At 40.8% G+C, this 24,128-nt stretch overlaps 4 protein-coding genes across 7 annotated transcripts; 2 read left to right on the plus strand and 2 right to left on the minus strand.

Moving 5' to 3' along the window:
- The first annotated feature begins 1,299 nt into the window (after positions 1–1,299).
- On the plus strand, positions 1,300–5,965 carry sp9 (sp9 transcription factor). Its single transcript, XM_047602053.1, has 2 exons — positions 1,300–1,462; positions 1,931–5,965. The coding sequence occupies exons 1-2, from the start codon at positions 1,442–1,444 to the stop codon at positions 3,227–3,229; spliced, it is 1,320 nt and encodes a 439-aa protein (XP_047458009.1). The 5' UTR covers positions 1,300–1,441; the 3' UTR covers positions 3,230–5,965.
- On the minus strand, positions 5,221–11,500 carry cir1 (corepressor interacting with RBPJ, CIR1). The gene is made up of 10 exons (XM_047602052.1): positions 11,291–11,500; positions 10,059–10,153; positions 9,871–9,944; positions 9,700–9,713; positions 9,262–9,314; positions 9,127–9,175; positions 8,672–8,792; positions 7,304–7,410; positions 6,940–7,025; positions 5,221–6,683 (listed from the first exon to the last, which is right to left on the minus strand). The coding sequence occupies exons 1-10, from the start codon at positions 11,360–11,362 to the stop codon at positions 5,981–5,983; spliced, it is 1,374 nt and encodes a 457-aa protein (XP_047458008.1). The 5' UTR covers positions 11,363–11,500; the 3' UTR covers positions 5,221–5,980.
- scrn3 (secernin 3) lies at positions 10,676–14,844 on the plus strand. Of its 4 annotated transcripts, none has more exons than XM_047602057.1 (8): positions 10,676–10,721; positions 12,060–12,231; positions 12,360–12,541; positions 12,668–12,867; positions 13,578–13,790; positions 13,881–14,043; positions 14,128–14,308; positions 14,411–14,844. In XM_047602057.1, exons 2-8 carry the CDS (start codon positions 12,067–12,069, stop codon positions 14,570–14,572), a joined length of 1,266 nt encoding a protein of 421 aa, XP_047458013.1. In that variant the 5' UTR covers positions 10,676–10,721; positions 12,060–12,066; the 3' UTR covers positions 14,573–14,844. The 4 variants fall into 4 exon arrangements, with proteins under 4 accessions (XP_047458013.1, XP_047458010.1, XP_047458012.1 ...); XM_047602054.1 differs by lacking the exon at positions 10,676–10,721 and adding an exon at positions 11,770–11,897; XM_047602056.1 differs by lacking the exon at positions 10,676–10,721 and adding an exon at positions 11,831–11,897 and having other exon boundaries at positions 12,054–12,231.
- Positions 14,845–14,846: 2 nt separating this feature from the next.
- Positions 14,847–23,556, minus strand: gpr155a (G protein-coupled receptor 155a). Its single transcript, XM_047602051.1, has 16 exons — positions 23,327–23,556; positions 22,623–23,127; positions 20,915–21,314; positions 20,434–20,602; positions 20,173–20,328; positions 19,459–19,542; positions 19,219–19,339; positions 19,043–19,121; positions 18,732–18,822; positions 18,437–18,644; positions 17,397–17,486; positions 17,103–17,233; positions 16,685–16,780; positions 16,542–16,606; positions 16,300–16,437; positions 14,847–16,099 (listed from the first exon to the last, which is right to left on the minus strand). Exons 2-16 carry the CDS (start codon positions 23,071–23,073, stop codon positions 15,904–15,906), a joined length of 2,475 nt encoding a protein of 824 aa, XP_047458007.1. The 5' UTR covers positions 23,074–23,127; positions 23,327–23,556; the 3' UTR covers positions 14,847–15,903.
- Positions 23,557–24,128: the final 572 nt, after the last annotated feature.

Raw genomic sequence — 24,128 nt, forward strand, 5'->3', positions numbered from 1 at the left:
TCACACTCCATAATAGAGCATTATTTGCCCACTTTGAATACTGTAATGCACATCAGCCTTTCTCTGGCAAATTGCTTTAACTTTTAAAGGGATGATGAATCACACCAGAGCAGGTCAATTTTACATTATGCCATTATCCCTGAGCGCTTTAACAAGTTTATGGAATATGTCGGCTTACTGAATTGAGATGTTCAAAGGAAAAATAAGAAGAAGAACCGCGAGTTTAGGACAAATTTCAAACACGGCATCCTCTTCATTGTGCACGATTTAATTAAATGTGTGATTACATTTTAATTCTCAGCTACAATACTGGCTTCCAGTTAAATCATCTTAATGGGCTGGCGGCCTTACAGCAGGTATCCCCTGGATGCTGAAACTTTTTTTTTCTCCCCCCCCGCTATTAAAACAGGTCTACGACATGCGCTGATAAAGCAAGCTGTCATTTTTAATTAACCCCTCACCTGCACTACCCCACCGAGGGAGTGAACGCGTGCGCCAAAACGACCACACGCACAGATTTGGCTGGAAGTAAAAAAACAAAACAAACACAAAAAAAATGCTGGTTAGTTGATGAACTGTGAGCTCTGGTGTGCTTTTCTTCTCTCGTTTACTGATGCGTCTTTTTAAGTCAGCTCATAAATAATCGAATTTGCGGTTAAAGAAGATCTGGTCTGTGCAGTCAGGCCTGTTTCTGGACTTCTTCGCTAAACTTAATCCATCTGGTTTTCCTACATGAACACAATGGCTGTAAAATATGGTATAGAGCATAAAACATCAGATGTTTCCCACCGTGAGTAAACTGTGCCATGCCTAGAACATAGCAGCATGCGCTTTATGCCGGCATGATAAAGTCATCTCCGAGTTGTCTCTAACACCGATAGCCTGCGCTTAAATCAACATTTTCTCAATGACGTGTTGCGCATGATCTGAATATAGAAAATCAAAAGAGGGAAACCTGGATACACCTAAGATGACTGTCGCCACAATCCACAAACGCTTTCAAATGAATGAAAATCTTACCTTTAGGAGAACTGACGTGTGAACTCAATTCTGCCATGAAAGGAGACATTGAGCCTTCGTGTGAGAATACAAAAAAATAACTGTATGCATTAAAAAAAAAATACCAAATCGTGTCTTGTATGACAGTCTGAGCAGAGGCTGCACAACACATGATTGACGGCGGGGTTTTTGGTGTTTCTGTCTGTGGTCGCGCCTCTCATTGGCTGACTTCAAACCCCAGCCACGAATGCGGCAATTAGATTGGCTGCGCGTCCCAGCCAGCTGTACTTCAAAGAACACGCTCACTACAACTAGGTAGTGTTGGGAGCTGCGAGCCAAGAGAGAACCCGTGTGACCCGAGTCAACACGGTAAATCCGAACCAAATTGGAGCCATACAGCATTGAAATCGCGAACACTCTCATCACGGCACAGACCCTGGATATGGCTACGTCTATACTTGGGGTGAGTACGACTGTGTCTTTACGCACAAAAGTTGTGCGTAAAGTTGCTGCTGCCTACTTTCTTTTGCAAACAAAACGTGTTTGCTGCTTTTGTAAACATACATGTTTAAGGTTAGTGGCGATTCACTGCGTATGTTTAAATACTTAACTTGTATCTGTTTTTAAAATTGACCTGTAATAACGGACAGAGCGCGTGGGTATGTTTAAACAACAACTAGTCAAACTTTGCAAAATATGCTGCAGGTAATATTCGGAGTTACTTGTTACTGCGCTCTGTGCAAAGATACTTGACTCAGTGTTGATTGCGTCCTTTATTCTCGTCCCAAAACGCTTAAGCAACAAAATTAAATTGTTGTTTTTGTTAATTTGTCGATGACGCGTTGAGCACACGCTGCCTCCGGTTTAAGCGAGAAATCTGGCCCCATTCACTGCCTGTTTTTAAGTCCAACTTTTTTGTCTGTGTTTCCAGGAAGAGCCACGGTTTGGAACTACACCTCTAGCTATGCTGGCTGCAACTTGCAACAAAATTGGTAACACCAGTCCCCTCACAACTTTACCCGACTCCAGCGCGTTCTCAAAAGGTGGATTTCATCCGTGGAAAAGATCCTCCTCCAGCTGCAACTTGGGATCCAGCCTGCCCGGTTTCACAGTAGCAACGAGCCGCGCGTCGACAGGACTAACGCCGACCAGTGGCACGGGCAACAGCGCCTTTTGCTTAGCCTCCACCTCTCCGACCTCGTCTGCGTTTTCCACAGAGTACAGCGGTCTGTTTTCCAACTCTGCGAGCGTCGCGACGCAGGAGTCTGGACAGTCGGCTTTTATCTCCAAAGTCCACACATCAGCAGAGACTCTGTACCCGCGGGTGGGGATGGCGCATCCGTACGAGTCCTGGTACAAGTCGGGGTTCCACTCAACCATCTCCGGCGACGTTGCAAATGGGGGGTCCTCGTGGTGGGATGTCCACACTAATCCCGGTTCGTGGCTTGATGTCCAGAATCCCGCGGGCACCCTCCAGACCTCACTGCACTCCGGGACCCCCCAGGCTATCCACTCCCAGCTGAGCGGCTACAACCCGGACTTCTCCTCGCTGACCCACTCGGCGTTTAGCTCCACTGGAATCAGCCCCTCCGCGTCTCATCTGCTGTCCACCAGTCAGCACCTGTTAACGCAGGACGGGTTCAAAACTGTCATACCCACTTACACAGACGCTTCTGCCGCCAACGCCATGATCTCAGGGGGCAGTTCAGGAATAAGTAGCTCCACAAGGTCGTCCAGGCGGTACTCCGGCAGAGCAACGTGTGACTGTCCGAACTGTCAGGAGGCTGAGCGGCTGGGACCCGCCGGGGCCAGTCTGCGGAGAAAGGGACTCCACAGCTGCCACATTCCCGGCTGCGGTAAAGTGTACGGAAAGACATCTCACCTCAAAGCGCATTTGAGATGGCACACCGGCGAGCGGCCTTTTGTCTGCAACTGGCTTTTCTGTGGCAAAAGGTTCACGCGGTCCGACGAGCTCCAGAGACACCTTCGCACTCACACCGGCGAGAAACGGTTCGCGTGTCCGGTGTGCAACAAGCGCTTTATGCGCAGTGACCATTTGAGCAAGCACATCAAAACGCACACGGCGGGCGGAGGAGGCAAAAAGGGCAGCGACAGTGACACCGACACCAGTAACCTGGAGACCCCGAGGTCCGAGTCCCCAGAACTTATTTTGGAGGGGGTAAACCCCAGAATCACTGTTAAGGATCCGTCTCCTCACGACGAGCCTTGAGGCTTCTCCACACCCACCTCTCAAAAAAAAAAAAAAAATAAATAAAAAATAAATAAAAAAAATATCAAAACAGATTCAAAACTGCACAGCAATGAAAACGGGTCTTATCTGACAGACAATAAAAAGGAGAAAATATTTCCAGAAGCGATTGCAAGATCTTAAAATATATATAAATATATATATATTCTCCACGGGCGAGTATCTCATTCGTAAATTCATCAAAAGAAAACCAGAGTGATTTACTGTAGGCCTCCGGAAATTTTTAGGGACAACTTGAAAATGAAACGTCTGCGAGGAGTGCGAGAAAAACCTGTTGAACTTTGGTTGGACAATGTGAGTTCCATCTTGTATATTGACCACTAAACTATGTGTTTCTTTTCATGTAAATGTTAGGCTATGATTGTTTTATTCGTGTTGGTATCCTGGAGATCAGGGAGTTTACTTTCGACGCACTTTGTGGATATGTATGTACACAGCTTTTTAAACTTCGGTTAAACCATTTTATTTCTTTGCTAAAAAAATATCTATATATAAATGTTTACCTGTATAAAGTCACACGTATAAGACTTTCATTTTATCGTAATTAAAACATCTGAAAAAAGGCTGGAACTGTGTGATGTAGATTTTATATATATATATTTTTATTTATTACTCGCTTGATTTTAAAATGGAAATATACATTTTATTTTTAATTTAGAAATGTATTTTAAGTAGAGTGTGTTTTTTTTTCTTTCTTTTTTCTTTTTAAAATTCGCCTACAACACCTTTCACTATTTCCCCTATGGAATAAATCAATGTTTAATGCCACGGAAAAGACATTTCATGCCCAAATGAAAATCTTGTTAAATGGTATTAATTATGACTTGGAGCACATCGCAGCCCCCATGTGTCTTGTATTTGCGATTAGGGATTCGTGTCTTATCAAATATCTAATTAATCTCCGAGACATCTTTTGTTCAGTTTCACTTTATCGGGGGGTTTCCAAGGGGGTTCGCTGACAAAAGGTCCCCGAATATTTATTCTAATTGTCCAAATTAACTGCTTTCATTTGCATACCAATCGATGGGCCGAGAATAAGGATGTGGCTTCTGTCTCTTTGCCAGAAACCACATCGACGTTATGGGAACAGTTTTTTAAACTTTAGAAAGAAAAGGGGAAGGAGGAAAGAAAAAAAAATAAGAAGAGGGGGCAAAGAGTCACATGCAAATGCTGAATTTTAAACGCTCTTTGCGCAGCGCAGTCAAATGGTGCCTGCGTGTTATTTGAATATCAGTGGCCCCGCACTGAAAGGGTTCAAGGATGCTCTCTGACTTCTTTGTGCTTACCCAGTGCAGCGTCCGACTCTCAAAGAAAAAGCCGGGGAATAATTACAGCGTGAATCCAGGACTGGGAATACGTCATGGAAAAGCATCTCATCCAGACACCCTCCTCTTTTTTTTTTCTTTTTTTATTTTGAAGAGGATGTTAAATTGACCAGAAGGCAATACAGGGAAATTATTTTCATTTCCTTTTGTGTAACATCGGCTTCGAGTAAAACGGACAGAAAGTGAAAACTATCAAATTAGATTTCCAATTTGAATTTAACTCGAAATATAAAAAAGCTAAAGTGGCAGCAAACATCAGATAAAAAATATATATATGTCGAAACCTAATACAATAATGATTCTACATTTTCAAATAAAATAAATTATTCTTAAGCTAAAATCTAACATATTTAATTCAAGTTAAAGTGAAAAACTATTTAAGTGTCTTAATTTATATTTATTTTATTTCCACCAAATCTTATAATAAAATATAAAATACGGACTTGATTGAATAAAAATAAATATTATATCTTCATTATTAATGATAATGCAACGTTATTTCCTCTCCACCGCTTGTTTGTCTTTTCCTTTCCTGGACTGTAATTACGCGCTTGGACAGAAATCATGTTATTTTTCTTGTTTGATTTTGGAAACGCGCAAAAAAAAAGACGGCTGCAAAAACCCAAGTCTTTCACAAATTTAGAGGGGACGCACATTATTTTATTGACGGGAATCGACTTGGAAAAAAAATATATGGACAATGATTTACAATTTGAAAAATAAAATAAAAATAGGAGGTGACCACCATCACACCTTTAAGAAAAAAATGGGAATAAATTTATGTCTTAAGATGCTCACATTCATTTCTAAAATGCAAAAATGAAAACAAATCAATAAAAAAAAATAATAATTGGGAAGCTGCAAATTTTAATTTAAAAGCTCTACATTTTTTAAGGATCAGTTTTAGCAACGCATCTAATCTTACAATTTTTTTTTCAAAAATACCAAATCAAGAAAGTAAGCTGGATACTTCTTTTGTTTCTTCTTTGAAAAATAATAAAATAAAAAATAATAATTGAACTGCAAAAACTTAAAAAATAAAAATGAAAAAGCAGCATCAGAACTTGTCCTTCTTGTGGGCATCTGACTGTGAAAACGAGTCCAACATTTTCCCATCAGCGGATGAGCTGCAAATTGCTTCCAATGGTAATCAATTAATTTAGAACCATTCATTCAGCACAGAGCAGCTCCAGAAACCACTGAGCTGCATTTCCATATTCTCTGTCGACTGCTTCCCTCTACTGGAGGAAAAGGAGATCCGCGCATATTTACATCTTTAAATAAGGGGACTCAACAGGATTTCTAAAGACACTAAACAGTCACTGAAGGAAACATGCACAACACTTTTATATTTTGCTCAGTGTTACGAAAAGGAGGGGGGTACGGGTTAGTTCTTTCTTTTACTGGTTTCTTGGCTCCTCTCTCTTCTCTCCCTGCTCTTACTCCTACTTCTTCCCCTTCCCTCCCGTTCTTTTCTCCTCTCTCTGCTTCTGCTCCTCCCATCTGCTGTTCTGCCTCTCCTCCCTTCTGCGCTACTTCTGCTCCTCTCACCATCTCTGCTGTGATGTCCGTCTTTACCTCTGTCCTCCCTGCCTCTCTCGCGGCTTCGGCTCCTGTCCAAGCCAGACCTGGAGCCGCTAGGTCTCTGCCTGTCCCTGCTGCTGGCCCTCTTCCTCTCTTGACCTCCCTCCGGCTTCATCCTGTACTCGGGGCTGCGATTCCGACTCCCACTCCTTCCCCTCTCGAGCGTCCTCGCTCGTCTGTAATCTCCAGACTCCTCTCTATGCTGCCTGTGTCCGGCGCGAGGACTCGGTGACCTGCTCCTGTGAGAAGAGGCCTTTTTCTGCCTCTTGACTCGTCGCTCGTTCTCAGAGCTGTTATCCCGACAGGAATCTTTCCTCTTGTTCTTCTTTTTCTTTTTGCTGCGACTGTCTGACTCTGAGTCACTGTCACTGCTGCTGCTGCTGGACTCGGACTCACTGGAGCTGTCGCTGCTTTCATGCTTCTTCTTGTGTTTACTTTTGCTTTTCTTCTTCTGTTTCTTGTTCTTCTTTTTCTTCGATTTCTTCTTCTCCAGCCGATCGAGTTTTCTGTAAAACGGGAAAACAACCACTTGATTAACATTCAAGACAAGACAGTGGACACAGAAACACAAAAAAAACAAAGATGATAAATTCTCAACAGTTAAAGCTTCATAAGTTAAATATAAAACACTCAATCATTACGTGAACAGTGTAATAATCTTAGGAAAAACACTCAAACTTACATTCATCGTCTTCTATTATGAAAAGATTTTCAGCTTTATCTCAGTACATTTCAAAACATTTTTTTTTTTTTTTTTTTTACCTGAGTAGTTTCTGTTTTTGTTTGGTTGACAGTGACTTGAGAAACTCCACCTCAGGATCCTCCTCTTCCTCACTGGCAACATATTCCTGTACAGGAACAAATCGCGTTCAACTCCAAACAACAATGAACGGATAAATACGACTCTCAGTGGTCAATTTATTTTCTGTCAAACACCTTTGACGATAATGATTACGTTGGGTCTTCACATCTCTTTACGTGACTTAAGCCGTTTTTGTTTTCCGCAAATGTACTTTTTCCCGTGCCGTACCGAAGCTATAGCCGGTCTTCACGCTCTCAAGGGAATAGTGTGTGTTCCTATATTGTCCTATGTGCACAGAGACGACAGTGTGAGGGAGACAATTACCTGCGATGGATCACAAACTGTAGAATTCCTATCAAGGACACATTTTTTCAGGGCAAACCCACTGTTTCGCATCTCCGCCATTAACTCCGAGGGGTGCATCGACGGACCTGTTGGCACAAATCACAGCCTCAGAGTCCCATTGATGTCGAACCCATACCATCCACTATCTCCACAGTGGGAATTTCAGAGGCGGCTTTGTTAACAGAATGGGACATCAAATCAACTCACTCCACTTCCGGCTGAGCAAATCATACAATATCATTCTCTGCCAAAGCAGCAGTTAGGGGGAATCAGAATACACAATAATTACATTTTTTTCTCCCGGCACAGGAGGGGGACCATTACGGCACTCCACCATCAACACCACTGACTGGACTCTCCCAGGGTAAACATTATTACTTTACTACTCAACTCGCTGATTGCAGAACTCAAAATCAGCTCGAGGCTGGGAGCTCCAGCTGAAGCCCGAGGGGAAGGATACAGTAGGTGTAGCTGCTGCAAAATCTGGGACACACAAAAGCTTCCCCACGGGTGTCGAGATACTGACTCTATTTTATCTCGCACTACAAGGAGTTCTTTGAGTCTTTTCACCACCATTACTATCAATAACCATATTTAATAGACCTTTACAGTACATGTGTCTTTTGGGAACCAAATTTCAGCTACTAAAATAGGAATATCCAAATAGTAATTAAATATAATTAACCTTACTTATTCTAAGGTATATCATGTGTTTTGACCCCAATGGATGTTTTCCACTTAATATGACTTTAATAAATGTAACCATGGTCAATATAACTGGGTTTTTATTTGACAAGTATTTACAAAAATCTATTTTCTGTCAAAGTGAAAGTGGATTTCAGTCGATTAATTAAAGATATTTTATGTATAAAGAGCGACCACATAAGCGTCAACTGGTCGACTGGAGATATAACAGGAGAGACACAACAATAAGTGAAACAGAGATCACCTGAGTGCAGACAAAGTGTCTGTAGTGACTGGAAGTCACACACACTAATCAGTATTCCTGGATACAATTACAAAACTCCAACCAACTCAGAGACAACTTTATTGTAAAGTGTAAAGTTTGAGAACATAAACTGGAGTTGAGTTTAATCCAACTTTAGGAAGTGGAACAAACACAGCAGGTGTGCTGACCTCGCAGATTCCCAGATGCCAAATTGTATCGACCGTAATTAGATTTATAAAATCAATAAAGGGGAGAAAACATCAAAGGGGGTGAACACTTTTTATAGTCACTGTACATTTCACATTTGATTACAGTGATTTAACTGCTACATAAAACACAAAGAAACCGATGAGATGGCGTTTAAGAGTATGCCGGTTTTAAGGAGTTGTCGGACGTACCTGCTGTTTCCTCTGAGGCCATCGAGCTGGCGTTGATGCCCGACAGTCCAAAGAGGGGACACTCTCTGTCCGTGTTCACGTGGCCCCATTTGTGACATTTGATGCATCTCACGTTGCGCACCTGGAGGAAGGTGACAACGACAGATATCAGAAAAGTCTCAATACTGGAGATGCATGAGCCATTATTAGCTCTGGCTTTAATCTTGAAAACACATAATATATGAATATAATTGAAACAGTTTGTTTCGTAAGGCACTACTACTCAGCGGCTTTGGCTATGGAGAGTGAACATGAGTTAAAAGCATCACAACCATTAATAGAACCACAAATAAACCTATGTTTGCAGGATTCCAGGGCTCTGAGGAGATGAAAGTCCCGAGAAAACTAAAGTCCTCAACTTGCGACACACAAACTTTATGTAGACCTGCTTCAAATACACATGAATCACCACACACCTGAATTCCAAATGGCTGATCTCTGATATTCATGTCATCCTTTGCATACCTAAAAGACACAATTAAAGAAAACGTTATTCAAATTCTGTCTGCACTGAACAAAAATAAAAACTTATGTCAAAGTAAGTTCCTTACTTCTCTCGAGGAGCCCCCTTCTGCCACTCAAATTTATACTCTTCTTCACCGTCCTGAAAAGCACATTTTCATTGTGAATTCTGGCATGTACATTTCTTTCTCGTTATAAAGTGATGTGAAGTCATCTTCAAAGAAGAACTCGATTTCAAGCTGACAATGTATATACAGTATAAAACATATTGATTTGCAACATCAGTGATGCTCTGGTTTTTTCCTTATACTTTATATTCGTCTGGTGGTTTGATAAAAGTTTTAGGTCTTTATTGTACTGTAGAGATATGGCTGAGGATACGTTTCTGTTAAATTAACTCTCCCCATGCCTCCAAAAAAAAAAAAAAAGGAGCCAATGTCACATTTCAAAGCATAACTGTACTGACCATGCTGGTTCAGTGAATATTTCAATTGCATTTTTGTAGTTGTGAGTTTGCCTCCACTTACCTCTTTTGTTTCCTCTTTAGAAAATAAGAAACAAGAAAACAGAACAAAAAAAGAACAAGCGTTAAAATATTAATATTTTCTTAAGAACAATTTCAGAATTTTGAGAAACATTTTTGAAAGACACAGAGCTGCTTTATATATATATATAAATATTTATAAGGGGTCATTTACCTTTGGATGCTCCAGGTGGAGCCTCGTACATGAAATTGAGGCCATTTTTAACACGGTCATCTCCCATCAACAGCCTAGAGGGGAGAAAACATTATGTTTGACATGTTTTATCAACATTTTAACATCTGAAGTTGGACATGGTTGTGTTAGAAGAGAACACAGGATGTCTTCCTGTGCCACGATCTAACCTGTTGTTGTAAGTGTCCTGCTCCTTCAGATAAGCCTGCATTAGGTCTTCCTGCTTCTTCTTCTCGAAGGTCAGTTTCTGCTCTGCTATCCATACCTGTGGGATCAAGAGACCGGGATGTTTACAGCAGAAAGTCCCATAAGAATACTAATTAATTCAAGCGACAACAACCTGCTCCAACTCCCGTGCATCCCTACATGACATCACTGAGATAATTCAACCCATATTAATGCAGAAATCGTTTCATGGCAAGTCAGTTCATTATAGGTAAAGGTAAAGATGATGTGCTTATTTTATTTTTCTCAGATGACAGTAAATTATGTCTAGTTACACTATTTATTATTAGTGAAAATGAATGCAAACGAATAATAAACTGCCAAATTCTGCAAACTTGTCCCGCAACCCGAAATATGTTTCTATTACTTTGACATCCCCATTTTAGTCAACAGACTGTGCTAAATAAAATGAAACACTTTTGTCTAACCGTGTCTAATTCAGTTCAGTTTAACAGCACCACAAACTACATCCTCCAAAATGGTTGGTCATATAGTTGAATTACCACATTTCCTAAACTATTTCAACATAAACTGAAGGAGCGGGTTTAGTGCAGGACTTTTTTTTTTTATTTGAATGGATTAATTTACACTAACGTACTTAATGCAGGGTATGTATACAGCTATACATGTACTACTTAATGTTTGGTAAGTGAATATATATCTATGTATTTATTACATGTGAGGACATCAGTTTACTGTCTTTAAAAATAAACGTTTTAACAGCAATTATACAGACTAAAATTAAAATGACTGAAGTACAACAAAAAAACATAAAAACATAGAAACATGTAAGGTTCATTTATTTTAAAAATGCAACAACAACAGCAAAAACAACACTTATACCCACAATAAACCCAATAAGTAGCAAATGTTAGCAGTTTCCAAAACAAATACATGAAAACTCAGCGCAGCAACACCGATAACAGTTACTGAATGTGTGAGAGTTAGCATGGATTTAGTACTTAATTTAGATTTGTTTGCAAATAGTTTCAAAAGAATACAGATAATTAACTAGCATGGGGCTGGGAAACATTAATGAATTGTTCGGCACGTTAATCGTAAGTATCCGACAGGAAGGTGAACCACGGGAAGCTCAAGTATACTGTATGCTAGCAGGCTAAGCTAATGTTGGCTAGCCTCAAACGTAGCAACGCTGATATTTAACTAGCACACGAACCTTTTTGATGTTTGACTTCGACGCAGGATGAAAGTCCTTCTTGCACATAAAATTGGCAAACGACTTGCCCATGGCTGAAGATCCGTATTGTTAGTAAAATGGAGAAAAAAATACGTCGCGTTGAAGTTAGCTAACACTAGCGAAGCCTCCTCTTCCTCCTCCTCATGTAAACAAGAGCGAAGATAGTTTTACATTGGACTAAGCCCCCTTTTTAAATGTAAAAATACCACAGGTTAGAAATTGGTCAGAAATTATAATCCAAGAAACGACAGAATTAATTTATGTTTTTTAAATGTAAATTAATTATTATACAGGTCTGTGTTCTAGGTGAAGATCACGGTAATTATTTAATCCTTCACCATAATGCAATCATAAACTCGTGTTATAATAAAAACAATTCAAATAAAATGTAGAACGAGTAACATATATACACATATGTCTTTAAATTAATTATGTATTAAATTAAATGAGTTTAATAAGCCTAACTACGAATATAAAACTGACTTCGTCTTGGTCACGTGACTGTACTGTTTCCGGTTTGAACGTGAACTATGACCAGGAACGAGGAGAATAGAAACTGATACAGACAGGACACTACATAAAACAGGTAAGGTACTGTTTATGACTGTAAACTATCTGGCATTAGATATTACATTACTAACATAGTAAACGTGCTAATGCCTGTCTGTGCTAAGATAACATTGCTCTTTAAATCTGGTCTTTAGATACTAAGTAAACTTATCTAATCCATTATTTTTGTCTGTCTTAGACAGTTAATGACTGAAATGCAGCCATCGTCTTGTGACACCTTTGTGGCTCTTCCACCCTCCACTGAGGGGCAACGCATCATCTTCGGGAAAAACTCCGACAGGCCTTGTGATGAAGTCCAGGAGGTTGTGTATTTTCCTGCCAGAGACTATGACGGAGAGGAGAAGGTTGAGGTGGGTGACTCTAACAGACAGCCTGTCATTGCCCCCAACCTTCAATTTCCCACAGTGTGACTGCTCCCAATTGATAACCATTAACAGTTTTTGCCCCTGTGCCTTTTTCCCGTTCTTTTTCTGAAAAGTGCACCTACATAGAGATCGAGCAGGTTGCCCACACTCATGCAGTCGTGTTGAGCAGACCAGCGTGGCTGTGGGGGGCAGAGATGGGTGCGAATGAGCATCAAGTGTGCATTGGGAATGAGGCAGTGTGGGGCAGAGAGAGCGCTGATGAGGAGGAGGCTCTTCTCGGCATGGATCTTGTCAGGTGAGTCCCCTGTAAAATGAATTATACACGTTTCCAAGCAGCGCTTTCATGCTGTACTGGTTACTTCGAGGCAATGGGAATTACATGCAACTATTTAGAGTCTGATATGATTCTGTGATTGCACAGGCTTGGACTAGAGAGAGCAGACACAGCTGAAAAAGCTGTGGATGTTATCACTGGGCTACTGGAGAAATATGGCCAGGGAGGAACATGCATGGAAGATGAATGTGGCTTCACCTACCACAACAGCTTCCTCATCTCGGACAGGAAGGAGGCCTGGCTGCTGGAAACGTCAGGGAAATACTGGGCAGCGGAGAGAGTGGAAGGTAATAAGAACAGATTATTAGAGATGTGTACAAAGTGGGTTACACTCTGGGTTAGCATTCAGCACATTAAATCATACATGAAACCCACAAAGGAAAGGAGGGAGAAAATTAAACCTGCTCAGTGTGTGCACATAAAGAGCACAAACACATTACAGCCATTGAGAGGTTTATTTTATCTCTAAAACTAATGATTTTTTTTTTGAAATAATGATATTACACCAAAGCAAAATATTAGTAGTAAACTACCTGTGAATAAAGATAGATTATATCAGTCAATATACCGTCCTGACCAGGTATTCAGACACTTAAATATTTCATGATCTCCAGACTTTGTAAAAGATAGTGGATACTATATTGAAGTCTCAGATTTCATTTCAGTGTAGTTCTACTAGTTTAGGGGTTCAAAAGTAATTGGATTGATAGAAATGAAACTGATACGAGAAGTAAGCATTTAAAATACTTACTTACACATTTTGCCCACCAGGGAGCGCTGTCACTTTAATTTTTCAGATGAATATTTTCCAGTCAGAGGGAACAGGGTTAAAAACCTTGTTTATGTACCGTTTTCCTTTTGTTGTTTCTACTGCAGTCACTGAAACAAATCACATGGACAGTTTTCTAATAAAGAATTGCACTGATCAGCTGTTGTTCATTTATGTAGCGTTGTAATAAATTCTAACAGCTAATTATCACAATTTCCACCTCTCTAGGTGGATATCGCAACATCTCTAACCAGTACGGCATCACGACGAAGATAGACAAGGAACATCCAGAAATGAGGGAATATGCGCGAAGCAAAGGATGGTGGGACGGAAAGACAGAGTTCAACTTCGCTACAGTCTACTCTTTTACAACTACGGCCAGGATAGAAGCGTCCGGGAGCCGGTATTGTGAGGGGAAGAAGTTGTTGGAAAAGAGCAACGGTTAGTTGATGCAGACTCCTCTTTAGAAAACAGAGAGGATAAAGGTTACTGACGTCAGCCACTGTTTATGCATGTGCTGGTTTTCTGAAGGTCACATAACTGCGGAAACAATGATGGATATCTTGAGGGACAAAGACAGCGGAATCAACATGGAGGGCATGTTCATGACCACGGGAAGCATGGTGTCCGTGATTCCAACAAACCCTGACCTGCCCGGGGTTCACTATTTTACAGCAACCCCAGACCCTGAAAGGTACCACACTCACATCAAGCATCATTTAATTAAATGTGGACTGAAGTTACCGGTAATTCACAGTGTCCTTCTGTTGTGCAACAGGTCCGTATTCAAACCGTTCATCTTTGTGAAGAACCTTAATCCGCTAAAGGAGACGTCTTCACCCAGTTTCGGTGCAGATGATCCCGTAAAGAAGAAACCTCGCTTCCAGAGAAAGCCTGACCGCAAACACGAGTTGTTTGTCAAACATGAAGTGGTGGCCGCCATCATTGAATCCTACAAGGTGTAACAATTTAACCAAAGCTTGGGTTTTATACAGATTAAAGGGTTAAAGTCTTCTGAAACTATGCTTACTACTTGTGTTTTTTTTTGTTTTTTTCAACAGGACAGAGGAGAGAAGATCACGGAAGGCCTGAGGCAGCTAGAGAAGAAGAAGATGGAAGAAATGGAGCAAATCCTTTCACAGGGTGTTGACGAGCCTGATCTTTGGGTGAACGTGTTCTCAAACTCTGTCAAGGAGGAGATGGCTGTTTACAGCACAAGTTGAAAAGCCCATACGGCTTCAGCAACAGTCCATGTTGAGATACTGCTGATCTTTTAGACAAACATGCTTGTGTAATAGACCAACAAATGTGAACAGAAAGAGTTAAAAATCACTGTCTGCAAAATGAAGCGGTACAGAATTATGAATACCTCCATGGAAATTAGATACTAAGATGTTACAACCACACGCATTCATCTTGTATTATGTGATTTCAAGTTTCACCCACAACAGCTTCTTTCAAACATAATAAATAAAGACAGAAAGTATGTGACACACATTGTATTATAGCAATTTTATTAAAACAACTATTTACACGCGTTTCCTCAAAGTCTTTGAGTTAATAAAATACACATTTACAATTACAAAGCCACAAATATTTCATCTATACTAACACCAGTGTGTACCTGAGAGAGCAGCTCCAACATTTATAAGGTTTATGTCAAGATTTTTAAGTACACACACCTTATTTCATCAGGTATTCAATCTGAGAGGTCATGCCTCGGGGTTATAGTCGTCATGTCAATGTAAGGGCTTTTTTTTTTTTTTAAATTCATCTAATGATGAAAAAAATGGCAGTAAAACAAATTCATCCTGGAAATGGAAACAAAGACAACTAGTTGTTGGTTAAAATGGTGAATTGGGAAACTGATAACACAGTCCTCATAAACAGTGCAAACACTGTTCTATGTCAATGCCAAGTCATATTACATTGTACAATAACTAACTTGACTTGTCCCAGTATCGGAAATAACGGCATTGTTTTTTTTTTTGCTTGCACCACAAAATCTTGATAATACTTTTCTGCTTTTCATCACTCATAGAATGGCGTTAAATAAAACAATAACAAGCACGCAGAACAACCTTAACCCCTAAGATTAATAATGGCATGTTATGAGAGTGTTTTAGCTGCAAGAGACGCTGCCACATCTCCACCACGACTTCCCTTTTTTGTTTTTGCTGCCCTGTACAAACAGAGCTACTTAGCAATTTTTGACCCTATGAGGGATTATATTACCACTGTCCCAGTGTGTCTACTGTTTAATCGACAAATAAATAGTTTTAAATACATTCTGCAACAACAGCAGCTCAATGTGAACGATGAAATGAAATGTTAATTCCTTTAAGACCAGCTGTTTAGTCCCTCATGGCCTTTCGTTTGTAAGTGTGCTGCACTCCCACACCCTCCTAACGTTACAGTTAGGTGTATCCCATTCAAACAAACCAAACTGCAACTGTTATGTCTCGCAGTACAGGGCGTGGACAGAGCAGCATTTCCAGTTTAAACTAAAAAAAGTTATGACAAACGGGTTAAAGTTGTCTTTGACTCTTACGCGTTATGCAGTGAAGCGGTAGTAAAGGGGACCGTCTTGGAAGCTGTACTCCTGCTTGATGTGCTGGAGAACCCCACCCTGCTGCAACCGCGTCCCGTAGAGCACGGCCTCACCGCGATCTTGAGCTAAGCCGACCTGCAGAAGCCACTCCACAAGTTCACAGCCAAGGAAACACTCCACCACAGTCTTTTTCCCACACCTGTAAGTCAAGACATTCACCCAAAGAACCGCTTCTTAAACACTGGAAGAAGAGAGCCATACACCAAAACGACTAGAAGTTACATTTTTAAAAGAATAGTTTTGAGGTGGTTCGTGTGACTGTGAGGAATGTGTTTATTTAAGACGTTTTCTCATTGAGCTCTGACGGCAGCAGGAGTGAGTAATACCATGTGCTCTCACCTTCTCTTTTTCACAATGTCTTGAAAACACTGTTGCTTGTGGTATTTGAGGAACTGGGTGCAGGTCATTCGAATCTCCTCGGACAAATCTGTCTGCGTCTCCTCGTCTCGCTTCTTTCCTCGAAACAGACTGTATAACCTACACGCCATTAGATACAAAAAAATAAATAAATAAATCCATGAACATACAGTGTGCTGAATAGTATATTGTGTGTGTTTAATAACTAAATACAGATCCTTTACCTCTTCTTAAACGGCAGTAAAATCAAATGCTTATCCAGTCCAAAAAGTGCAAAGGAGAGAAATCCCTGTCAACAGAAAAGATACCTCCCGTCATTGTAGTTTTGCATAAGAGCGAATGCTCATTGTTTTGGGGCAAGACTAACCTGTCCATAGTTGGCCACAGCACAGAAGAACTGTAGCTCTAGGTAGAGTCTGCCAGGGACATGATTACACAGCAACCACAAGCAGTTGGACAAGTTCTGTCAACAAGAAATGCGAAGGAAGGGCACTTGAAATGCAAATGAACGACGTAGAACTGGTTGTGAGCAATTGTGCCTGTTAGGACATTCATTTAGTTAAATGTAATTTTAGTGAAAATGAGCAGTTTATTAAAAGGTATAATAATTTTAACAAATACAACTATATAAAGGGGTGTATGAATTGGTTTCCTTTCACAGTGGGAAATTACATCGCTCAACCGTTTGTCTCCGATTTGGTTTGTGATGCGCTAAATACAATAATGCAGGCAGAGGAAGGCTGACTACACGTCACTGTGGCACTGAAAGGTAGTGGTTTACTCACGGCGAGCAGGCTGACAGTCAGGAGGAGACATATGAGCACATGACGGGCCACCTGTCTGTCTGCGACCTGCTGCTGCTCCTCCACTTGGACGAGGAGGCAGTCCGTTGACTCACAGCTGTTCTCGCACTGACCTGAAGGTGGCACCACAACAGAAGCTGAACGTACTGAATCTTATACACTGCACATAAACAAACACCTTTATATAAAACCTGAACAGAAGGTTACATTATTGGACATTCTGCATTAATTCACATTCTCACAAAAGAGGAAGGTCTGTTGACTATCAGTCAGTACCTCCGAGCGCTGCTGGTGTGTGGTTTGCGTTTGTGCTGATGATCATGTCGGGCATGGGCTGGGGTGGTGCACAGTCACATATGAGGCACGCTGATAAAGCAACAAAAGTGACAAGAAATTTCAGACTGTAGCATAAGAGTTCATCTCAACTTCACACTAAAACCGACAATTCAATAAAATATGAGTGTAATAATTCAATAAAGTAAGCTATGTAATTCAATACACATCATTTTCTATTATGGTGACTCGCATATTACTCTGAAAACAAAACAAATATTGTCTTAACAAAGATATGTTTGACATATGGACAATCTTTCAATTAAATCTGTATCTGTTACTTGTATCTGTAACTTAGTAAACACTTGTATTCAAACAACATACTGGAATCATTTTATACTGTAATTATATTAGGCGGCCATTATATCAGTTTAGTGCGACCATATACATGTTGCTCCCATGGTTACGAACTACTAACATGACCTTAACTGCCATTAATCAACACTCTTAAGTTAACCATTAACGTACCGAGTTGCTTCATACAGCAAATACACTAATACAGTCAAAGTGTAGCAAATACACAAAAACATTCCATCTAGCTGGTTACTTTTGTTCTCGGCAGCTTTTAAATGAACACAAGTATGGAGATGAAGCTTAACTACAAGTCAAATGTATTTTCTATAAACGTAGTCGTGGAAGGTGATGTGTTCAATGGGGAACTGAACTTATCATAAACACTTATCAGAGCTTATCATGTTTCCTCCAGATGATGACAAGTCACAGAAGAGAGGAAGGGGTAGGTCATTACACAGACATTGCACTGTGTGGCAACTTGTTAGCTAATGTGTAGACTTGACTTTGGATTATTGATTTTTCATTTTCACTCCAACTTCGGCTTGTACTACTAATGTTAGGGACTGCTTCCAAACGCTTTACTAATAATCAGTTCTTTTTCCTAGTAACTCATCTTCATTTATTCCCATCAAAGCAATCTAAACAATTATTAAAATAATACATAACGGTTAAATGGTCTGTTGGGGTACCTCCGTTTTGGCCTCCTGATGGGGTGACTGGCTCAGAGGGAGGCTGGCTTTCTGGTTCAGCTTCAGTCACGACATTCTCTGCAGGGTCATGCGAAGAGCTTCCTTCTTGATTTTGGTCATTCTGTGTCCAGCTCCCTCTACTCAGACACACAAGAGAGCCTCCCGCGAGGAGTATGCTGAAGGCGACTACAACTGTGGTGCAGATGATCTGAAAGCAAACACAGCGTATGCAGACTTTTATCTAATTCTCTTCAATCAAATGGCAGCAGACGGGAAAATGTGGAGCACTTATTACCTGTAGTTTGCCGTAGAAGAAGAACACCTCAATTGTGTCCGATGTTTCCTTCCCAAATACGAGTATGACAGCAGTTGCTAAAACTGGAATCCTGTAAATAAAAGTACAAGGAACTCAGGGATAAAAACAAAAAACAGCTCTGAACCTAATGAAGCGCAAGGATTGACTTTCAGGAAAGGTTTGCACTTTTTGAAAGCATCTATTCATGTTTAAAATTTTAACAGGAACTCCTGCCATGTCTGTGGCTTTAAGTGTGCTACACAAACCTGCCTGGTTTCATTTCTGTGTTTATTCTTGTTAAAGCGACTCACCCCCAGCCCGCGATGACCAATATGCCTGGTGAAATTCTCACGTCTTGAAACCTTTTCGTGAGTGAAAGAGCTATAATTCCTAAAACAAACAAAACGGGAAAGGATTTCACAGTTCATCAAGACAAATGAATACAATTCAGTATGAGTCTGCTTCAGGTGAATGGCTGTCTGCATACCTGGCCATATAAAGGTGCTGTAGAGTGAGATATTTAATAATGTGAAAGTCAGGACCAGCCCTGTAAAGTTATCTTCCTTTACCACAAAATTCCACGCAATCATTCCCACGCACGTCAGAAACTAGAAAACACACAGCAAATCGTGACGTGACTGATGTGAACTTAGCAACAGGTCCATTTATTTTGTCAGCTTAATTACACAAAACATGCAAAGAGCACTGTATGTGGTGGCATGCTTACCTGTGCTAAGAAAAGGTTGACAGTAAACATGTGAGGTAGCTTCTTGAATTTCTTACTTAAAACCATAACAGCAATCGTCCACACCTGCCAGAGTGAAACACATACATCAAATGACGCTTCCGCACAAACAGTGAACTAATATTGAATGTGGTTATTCAATTTTTACGCAAACTATACGGGTAATTATTCAGGAAATTGCAAGCTATATTTATAAAATGAAAACACTTAAGAGTAATTAATGTGCGTAAGTCACGGCATAATATAAACACAAATGTAATCATCTTTCATCACTGCAAAGATTATCCATATATAGCAGTGAGTTTCAGTTCCTTAACTGAGGTCCTGAAAGGGAAAATGAGGAACTGTAAGTCAACTTCTCTGAACCTTACATCCTCCCAATGTTTGAGCCGCTTCGTGCCAGCCTTCCACAAGAGGTTCAAACATCTAAGAAGAATCCTTTTTTTTTGTTATTTCAACTTTTCCAAATAATGCCACATCACGTGCATATGATGAATAGTGAACAGTGCCCAATTATGGAATAAAGTGGCTGCTGCCCAACCTAAAAATGGAATACGCTAAATTTGCAGAACAAGGATCTTACGAAGCAATTTTCATCGTGACCCGTGTTTCCTCATACTTAAGCCAATAATCAGCTGATTAACAGCCAACATTGGCCAACATGTTGCCTAACAAAATGTCTTTTTTATGACTCACCAGTGCAACTAAGCTAAGTATGCTTATGTTAAAACTGACAGTCTGCAGCGAATTCATTAAACGCTGAGGATCCATCCAATGGATTGTGAGCAACCAGGCCGAAACATACATGATCGGCGCAGAGAGAAAAGTGCTGATCACCATCCCAGAAGTTATCTGTCAGGAATCACGATAAAAAAAACAAACATATAACATGGGTTATAATTAAAACACAGTTACTGGTTACACAAAAGACTGGAAAGTTAGATGAAAACAACTCACAACTTCTAGCTCTGCGTTATAATACACAGCGTAGATGGCCACACTGGGTGCAGTGGGAAACACTCCATAAAGAAAGGCATAGTCAGAGAGGCTGGAGTGGTTCATGGCGCTGCTGTTTGTATTATCCAGCAGATCCACCATGTCCTTACAAATAAGGGGCATTAGCAACCTGAAAGTCAAATCAAAAGTACAGTTATTTGAGGGGTCGGTTAACAGCGTGGTGTGAAATTCAGTGCATCTACATTATTTAACATGATAAGTCATTCTGAGGCCTCTTCTTGTCTAACCCATTTGGAAAAGGCTTGTGGTCTGACAAAAACCTGAGTCACCCACAACACCAGCACAAAACAACATGTTGGGAGCACTCTAAGCTGCTGACTCAGGCTACACTCCCAGAGCATGGTCCATAATATCAAGGTAAGGTTGTCTGATAACACAAAATCATCGGACCATCGGGTGTAGCAAAAGCATTTCCACTTACAGTTTTGCTGTGATGAGTAATATCAGTGTCACGACCGTGGATCTGGTTAATTTCCTTAGCTGGCCCACCATGGACAGACCCAAGTAGAAGAGAGCCGCTCCTCCAAAAGAGTTGGCCAGGCCGTCCACAAACTCAGACATGAAGACAGGAACTTTCTGGTGCAGGACAAAGTGGGCAATGATGCCGACAACGACCATAAACACTATAGGGTTCTTTAGGACCTGTAAAAGGACAAGTCCCACGATCTTTAGTTTGCTCTGTTGGTGGTTTCCCTGATCCTTCCACTTCTGGATCTCGCAGAGGGCAAAGCCGATGGGATTTAGAAGTATCAGGGAAACAGGTGCAACTAGGTAGATATACTGGAGGTAGTCTGGGTATGTGCTCTGGTACAGGGCTTCAACTGTGGATGAAGATGGAGATACATGAGGAATGATGCCACAATATTAACACAATGTTCCTGTCACTGATCACTTCTGATGCCAAAAGAGATTGGTGGGAAGTTGAGGTTTAAATACGAAACTCTATGGATATTACCCACGAGAAACTTCGGTTCAGTGCAGTTTCCTTTTTAAAATTATTTTTGAATAGGTTCTTTAACCATTCTCTCCAAGTACTTTCAGTATACGTGCATCATGAAGAGTTATTCATATCCACCTCGATATCCCACCATAAAAGTAACGTTAAGATTTAAACATGGAGCAGATCAATAGTTCTAAAAATCTATTGTGGAAATAAAACAAATGATGGAACTGAAGAGACAGGAAGAAGAACAGAAAACGTTTCGTGGTAACATCACCAACAAACAACCGAAATTGAGGAACAGGTTCATCCTTTTCTAATGTCTGAGCCACTGAAACAAACAATCACTACCGAAACATTAGTCCTGTGCAACATCCCCTTGCGCGGCTGTTATAATAAATAATAATAATAAAAAAAAGGCCGGTAATTCAGCTGTATGATCATTTTGAAGGATTTAGTTTTTGGTCCTTATTAAACTGTAACTGTATTTCAGCCTAACCTACTGAAACATGTATTGGTACAACACCACACAATTCAATAACACTACAAACCACCGCCTCAAAAATGAAAACAAAGTGTCACATGCTTAAATCAGTAGATCAGCATAACATTACGACCATCCGTCTAACATTGGGTATGTTTCCCTTGTGCAAACAAAAAAACAGTTGTGACTCATCAGAGAATGGACATGGGCCTTCTGAGGGATGTCTCGTGGTGTGTGGTAACAGGATGTTGTTGGTGGAGGCCTTTAGGTCCTTTGGGTGGAAGAAGGTGTCTCTGTGGATCATCCCACAGACACTTAATTGGTTTGGGATCTGGGGAATTTGGAGGCCAGGTCCACAGCTGATGTTGTTTTTCATGTTTTTCGAGTTGTGCCTAAGCTGTTTTTGTGTGTGTGCCTGTGGCTGTATCCTGGGGGTGGCTGCTTTCCTGTCATCAAGGAGTGTCATCGCTATTGGCCTAAATAACAACCACACGAATGCCAGGTCCAAAGGTTTCCCAGCAGAACATTGAAATGTGACAAGATGCTTAATGCTATTTACTTCTCCTGTCAGTGGTCATAATGTTATGCTTGATCGCTGTATATTGCCAGCTTTGTTTATGGTGCAACAAATGCATAATTATAGTTATGGTCTGCATGACAGAGAAGCAGTGTTGATGGTGGGACAAACTTTTTTTTTAGACTTACCTATAGGATATCCCAGGGCAAAGTCATTGCTTTGGGTGGCAAATATTGAAAAGAGTCCAGCCTTGCTATAGCGACTGTTGGGGTTGGCAACTATCAGGGTCAGGATGCAAACAATGAAAAACACGGACACTTTGGCGAGGAGGATGCTCCAGAGAAATGGCCAGACGACATTAGCGAAGTCCAGCAGCACCATGTTCTTGAACAGGAGTGCCGGGAGGGCAAACTTGGAGACAAAATTCCCCAAACCTTTGGCCTGGGTAGAGGTGATGATATTTGTCCTCCCTGCGATGTACCCGCAGAGGATTATCCCAAAACACTCCAGGAGAGCCGGGAGGAGCTTGTCAATGGACATGGTGGAAGGAAGCGCGGAGGACTCCAGGTCCTCCCGCATATAAGCAAAGTGGAAGGTGGCAGGTGTCTCCATCATGTTGATGCCCACGTCTGCTGTCATGCCTGGTTCGTGATCATGTTGGAAAAGTCCGTCACTTCTCGCCACTGGCTGACACTAGAACAGGAAGACTTACTCTAGTTATCAGTTGTGACTATTAACATGAAAGGTTCAAAGGTAATCTGAATTCACACAACTAGGCAGCGCTAACCGCTCTAACTGTGTCGTACGGTTGAAATAAATCCATAAAGAGATGCTGATAAGTACTTCACGTGTATGTAGATGACAACAACCACTTTATGAGTTACTCTCTTACCTTCCTGACAGCGACCGTGCCTTGACGTGCTCCCTGTGTCACTCATGTTTCGTAGCAATAAGAGTTAGCCCGCTAGCTAAGGTTAAACTTGAGAGGCAGAGGTATATCACAAGAGGAGCTACTCACACGACCCGGCGTTGCCGTGTTCCACCTCTACAAACCGGCTGCTTTATTTTTAAACTAATATTAAGTGATGTCGCACGCTGAATACATGAGAGTATTGAGTAAGATTCCGCCCAGCAACTTTCATAATACCCGATTTGGCGACGCGATTTAACCAATCATATTCTCAAGTCGGATGAAGAGGCGGGTCTTTTCTCAGCCTTAACCAATCATGTTATCAAGTCTGGTGGAGGGGCGTGTCTTTGCTAATCTTTAACCCGTCATGTTCTCAAGCCGGGGGTAGGGGCGGGGCTTAACTCAGCCTGGTGTACACAGTATATAACGGCTACAGAAAAGCTACGTAAAATACGTTAACGAACCTCAGCTGGAGGACAATGTGTTACTTTTCTGGCCTCCACTAACTGCGACATGCACGTTAACTTCCGCTTTGGGCGAATATTCCCCTCTCATAATAATTTTTTATTTACTTTTTTGTTTGTTTTTCTATCCATCACTGTTAAAGCTGAAGGCTGACCAATGAAATATTAGTGTAGGCCAGACAGTGTATAAATGAATAAAGAATTTATGTAATATTATTAACGTCTTAAATTAGTTTGGACTATATTCACAGAGCTTAATGGTCTAAATGCTCAACATAAACAGTTGACTGAAATGTTTATTTCCTAATGAAAGTCAAAAA

Source organism: Mugil cephalus, chromosome 12 (assembly GCF_022458985.1).
Source record: "Mugil cephalus isolate CIBA_MC_2020 chromosome 12, CIBA_Mcephalus_1.1, whole genome shotgun sequence".
Lineage (NCBI taxonomy): Eukaryota > Metazoa > Chordata > Actinopteri > Mugiliformes > Mugilidae > Mugil > Mugil cephalus.